The sequence below is a fragment of the Streptopelia decaocto genome (assembly GCF_964273445.1).
Source record: "Streptopelia decaocto genome assembly, chromosome: 3".
NCBI lineage: Eukaryota > Metazoa > Chordata > Aves > Columbiformes > Columbidae > Streptopelia > Streptopelia decaocto.
The window spans coordinates 10,652,749-10,658,582 of NC_138656.1; the positions used below are offsets into that span (position 1 = coordinate 10,652,749).

The 5,834-nt window shown below is 43.0% G+C and overlaps 1 protein-coding gene across 1 annotated transcript; it reads left to right on the plus strand.

Moving 5' to 3' along the window:
- The first annotated feature begins 690 nt into the window (after positions 1–690).
- Positions 691–5,605, plus strand: TMEM17 (transmembrane protein 17). Its single transcript, XM_082049005.1, has 4 exons — positions 691–845; positions 4,025–4,128; positions 4,382–4,495; positions 4,895–5,605. Exons 1-4 carry the CDS (start codon positions 743–745, stop codon positions 5,219–5,221), a joined length of 648 nt encoding a protein of 215 aa, XP_081905131.1. The 5' UTR covers positions 691–742; the 3' UTR covers positions 5,222–5,605.
- Positions 5,606–5,834: the final 229 nt, after the last annotated feature.

Genomic DNA, 5,834 nt, shown 5'->3' on the forward strand with positions numbered 1-5,834 from the left:
CACGGTACTGGGCACTGGTGAGGCTGCATGTTGAATCCTGTGTTCAGTTTTGGGCCCCTCATCATAAGAAAGACATTGAGGTACTGGAGAGAGTGCAGAGGAGGCAACAAAGCTGGTGAGGGGTCTGGAGCACAAGTGTGATGAGGAGCGGCTGGGGGAGCTGGGGCTGTTTAGCCTGGAGAAAAGGAGGCTGAAGGGAGACCTTATCACCGTCTGCAACTACCTGAAAGGAGGTTGTGGCATGGAGGGGGTTGGTCTCTTCTGACTAGCAAGTGATAGGATGAGAGGAAATGGCCTCAAGTTGCGCCAGGGAGATTTAGATTGGATATTAGGAAAAAATTCTTAACGGAAAGGGTTGTCCGGCATTGGAACAGGCTGCCCAGGGAAGTGGTGGAGTCACCATCCCTGGACTGGTTGAAAAGACATGTAAGACGAGGTTCTTAGGGACATGTTGAGTGCTAGAGCTAGGTTATGGTTGGACTCGACGATCCTGAGGGTCTCTTCCAAACGAAAATATTCTATGAATAATTTCTGGGCTCGGTATCTCTCCCAGAAAGCTCCACTGTAACACGGCCTCCGAAACATGAGCTCCGCTCTCCTCTTCCCAGCGCTGGGACAGGCCTCGCCCCGTCCCGGACCCCGGGGGCAGCCAAAGGCCCCGCCCGCGGTTGGCGGGGAGCGCCCGGCGCCACCGCCTCCCCATCGCGCCTGCGCGCCACGGCAACGGCGTGTGCCGTGCAGCATGTCGCTGCCCGAGCCTCTGAGGAGGCGGCTGGGCTCCTTCAGCCGCACCGTCTTCACCGACAGCCACCGCCCCGGCCCGCAGTGCCCGGCCGACCGCGCAGGTAACGCGCAGCGGCTCGCCGGGTGGCGCGCCAGCAACAAAAATGGCGGCGGGTGCGGCCGGAGTGTGGGGTGGGGGAAGCTTCCCAGGAATGAAGGTGGCGTCAGGCGTCACCTGGCGGCCGTTGGCTGGGGCGTGGCGCTGGCGGCCGTGCCCGCTCGCCCCGGGGACGGGCCGTGAGGGCTGCGGGATCCCACCGGCGGCCCGTCCCCGGCTGGTCCCTGTTCACCACGGGCAGGGCCCTGTTGGAAGGGACCTTCAAAGCTCACCCAGTCCAACTCCCTGCCATGAGCAGGGACATCACCCAGATCAGGTTGCTCAGAGCCCCGTCCAGCCTGGCCTGGGATGTTTCCAAGGATGGGGCATCCACCACCTCTCTGGGCAACCTGGGCCGGTGTTTCACCACCCTCTGTGTAAAAAATTTCTTCTTCATGTCTAGCCTGAATCTCCCCTCCTTTAATTTAAAACTATTACCCTTTGTCCTGTCACAACACACCCTTCTATTGGATGTTGTCTGGAGTGAAACTACAGCAGCTGCTCTGTCACCGAGCACCCCCCACACCGCCATGTTGCAGGCCTGGGACTGGCTTCCTTTAAATATTAAACAGGGAACAGTCTTGATTTGAAAGAATGTGCAGAGAACACATTACACACACTCTTTAAAGCTTAGTAAGCTTCTTTGCGTAAAATATTGCAGATAAAATCCACTGTTACTCACACAATGGCCACTCTGCCTGTGCCCAAATAAAAAGTAAAAATTACTTAGGAAGAACACAGAACAAATAAGGGAACTGAGCTATTGTTTTAAGGTCAGTAGTCCTGCACAGTTAGGACACCAGATGCTTAAAGCATGACAAGGTATGCTGAGCTAGGTAACAGAAACTCAAGCTTGCAATATGCCAGTTTTCTCCTTATATTTCCAAATCTGTCATAATGACTGATAACTGTGCCTTCATTGTCAGTGAAACTTGCAGGCCAGCATGCCCCCTTTTCATAAATTTAGAGTGAAAGTAGGCATGAGAATAAACAGTCTGTCTATATAGAGAGGCTACATTAATTTCAACTGATAAATCCATTCAAAGCTGATAAATAATCAAAAAGACATTTCAATATAGAAGTACTCATTTTCTTTGTGTAGTTATACTGCTAACACTTACCAATTCTTCATTTATTAAACAATACTGAAATATTTTTCTTAACTCCAGGAGTAGCTTTATTTTTAGCCATTTCTTTTCTTTTTCCAGTTATGAAAACTCATGTGAATATCCAACTCACCAAAACCAGTTGCAAGTGTACCATTAACTTCTTGGAGGTCAGGATTACACAAAGATTAAGTTTACACATGTATACCTTAGTGAGTTGCTTTAGCATCAAAGAATTGGCCATTGCAATACTGTCTGGCTTTTTCATGAATTTTAGCAATCCCAGAAAATAAGCATTAGTTCAATTTAGGAGCAGAAAAATGGATTAGAAATAGCTTCCATTGCTAAACATTCATCCAAAACAGTTTTAAAACTTGAGCAGAGGTTACAAATACCAATGCTATGTCAATGAAGCCTTTAACATACCTAAAACATTGTAATCACAATTGAAATTAGAGCTCTCGGCTTCTCTGTTTTAAAATAACATGGCCATGAATCATTAAATTTTCATCCAATACATATAGGGCAGAAACATAGTTAGTAGTAATCAGATGGTCATATTTCTTTGAAAGGTAAGCCAGTATTTTAGAATTGTATCTCAGTAGCCTTTGAAGTCCTCCTGGTATTTAAGAGGTTTATTCAATAGGACAGCTAGGACAAGTTATGGTAGATGTTGAAACTGTGTTTGAGATACCTATAGACTTTCATTCCTTTGCAGATGTAAGAAAGTACTGATGCTTTAAAATGGGTTTATTAAAGAAATATATATATAGGTTATCTTGCACCTTCTATTTCAGTATAACAAATCCCTGCCCCTCACAACCTACCCTTAAGGTCTGTCCCAGTTCTGTTCCCAAATCCTCCTCCTTTCCCACCTCGTCTGATAGCCACCATGAATACTTCTGCAACTGGCATAAAGGCTTCTGGAAACTGGACTGGAAACAGAGCTGCCAGACTGAGATGGAACAATGACAGTTGTGAGACAGTGGAAGGAGAAGGCAATGTCAGAAGAGAGATGGTTCTGAGGTTGGAAGTCAGACAATGTGGCTATTTAGACTAATTTTCAATCAAATATCGCCATTGTGACTGACAGAGGCACAGGACTTGAATACAAATCAGCAGGTCACAATGAATACTTTCTAAACCCGCTCAGAAAGTACCAAGTGAAGATGTGCTTACAGACTTCATTTGAGGAAAAGATGAAAAAGCAGACTGCTGGCAATTTAAGTAAAGTGGATACAATATTAGTTAACTAGAATATGGCAATAAAACTTCACCCAGTAAAAATTAATTATTCCCTTAAAACAAGGTAAAATTTAAAAGGGCATTCTAAGTCTAATCCTGAAGGTCTGTTATTAAATCCTAAATATCTACTGCCTGCACATTAGAGTTCAATATTTGCATTTGTTTACATTGTATGAATGCATTTTGTTCTCTGCAGACTTTAAAGGTTAAGTTAATTTGACCTATTTGAAATCGTTAGCTCTTGAGAACTAGATGAATTACTGGCTTCTTACAACATTGCTTCTGTTCAAATGTTTATTTAAATAAAGATTCAAAATGAAGAGTGGGCAATGCAAACCTGCTCTCTAGCAGTAAGTCTTTACTCAGGAGGATCATCTACAAAATAATGATAATTCAGTATGTACTCATTTAAACTTTGGCTGTTCTCTTAGGAACAGCAATGAAATAACCACTAAATCTGCAAGGTCACTATACAGAACTACTTGAGCTAAGGCTATCAGTCCGAGGTTGTGGAGTAAGCCATAAGCCACCAGGTAATCAGGAGATACTGAACTTAAATATATGACTATGTTATAAAATTTATGTGTCCTGTGAACTAAAAGTTGCATTAGATTCTAGGAAATGGTGTAACTCAAGATAGGGTAAGAAGTTTTTCTCTGGATATACAGAAATATTTGTCTTAACATTTGACTGGGAAGAGTGTTAATGCCCTGCTTGAAGTCAAGATGGAGCAGGATCTTTCTGTCATATTTATGGAAGGGAGGTGGAGTGATAGACTTCTCTCTGTCTACAGGTATTGAAATAATTTCCAGTTTACCGCTGCAGATGTCCCTCTATTTCAATGTTTATTTTTTCCCGTTTTGGTGGCTCAGCACAGTTGTCATGCTCCATCTGAAGGTGAGTCCTGAAGGAAAATGAAGGTTTGCAAATGTAAGATGTTTCTGATCAAAGACCTGGTACTGAGATAGAGTTCACTGGAATTAGAGGTTATTAGGTTTATTTGGGAATTCCTTGAAACTGAAGGTTTGAGAGTATTTGAAAGCCAATACAACACTGTCAGCTTACAGTAGCATACAGTGCCTTAATTTAATCATGAACAGCATGTTATGAAACAGCATAGCAGAAACATTTACCATCTTCTGCCTTCTAGTATCCAGTCTTGTCAGATTACTACAAGTTCATCCTGGTCACAATCATGATCCTCGTCTCTCTGATAGAGGTCATTCGACTCTACCTGGGGTACATGGGCAATCTGCAAGAGAAGGTATGTTACCACATGTGCATGTTAATTTGAGCAGGAGAGCTTACTGGAATTAAACATAAATCTCTTGGATGAACTGGTTGACCATTTTATTTAAGTTGAGGAGATGGTTATTTCTCCTAAGTTACAGTCTGCATTTTCTATTCATTTGGCATCAGATTCCACTTGATTTTGTACATACCAAGATTTTTTTCCCTCAGAAGAGAGCCCTCTTGCTCCCTATAACTTTGTCAGAAAAAATAAGTATGGCTAAAAACACAGTATGTAGGCATATTTAGCCACCTCACTTTACCATTTCACATTATATGCTGGCTTTTGGAAAAATTGAAAAAAAAAAATTCTTCACAGGATTTTCTCATCTCCAACTGCCAGTTTTTAATAGGTGATGTCTCCTTATTATAGGTCCCTGAGCTGGCTGGGTTTTGGCTACTGAGTCTCCTCCTGCAGTTGCCTGTCATTCTTTTCTTGCTATTTAACGAAGGTCTGAAAATTCAGCCGCTGGAGCGAGCAGTCCACATCATCTTTGCCCTCTTCCTCAGCTTCCAAGTCATTGCAGCCTTTGTCACCCTGAAAAGAATGGTGAATAAACTGGCAACTCACTTCCATCTTAACGAATTTGACTGGCTGGAGGAACATCCTGCAGCCGAGTTTTACAGCCCGGGTAAAGAAGAGAGAACAGTTTCCATGGCTGGTGGGGGCCCCGGTGCTGGCTGGGGAATCACACACTGAGGGCCTGAGAAGCTAACAGAGTCAGGCCTCATGCTGCTACAGCTCTGGTTTTGTTTTGTTGGGCAATTCTTTACCTGCGTACATCAAAGATATTAAAACAACAGATCTTTCTTAAGAGCCAACATTAAACTTCAGAGATTGGAGCTCCGCTCTGCTAGGAAAAAAAAAAAAAGAAAATCAAAGCCAGTTAAATAAGTGGCTTGAGTGGACTGTTTGTGGACTGTTACTGCATAGAATGCCCACAGAACAGATTTGGTGGTTTTTATGTTTTACAAAGTCATGTGGCGTTTACAAAAAAAAAAGCCTTTTTTCTTCACTGTTTGCACAGAGTTGTTTTGTTTACAATAAATCTTTTATACACATTTTTATTTGTGTTGATACTGATACCAGTTTTCTCTCTATTCTTCCAGATATATTGCACATATTTAATGTCTGGTACCTCAGTTAAGGAAAAAAAGAAAACCAAAACACAACCCCAAACCAAAGAACCCCAAGAAATCTTGAGGGCCAGAAAGAACAATGATAAGATAGCGAACAAAGACTACAGTTTCAGAGATGGTCTTGAAGATAATTTCAGCACTAGGAATTCCTTACTAATAAACCAGGAATGGAA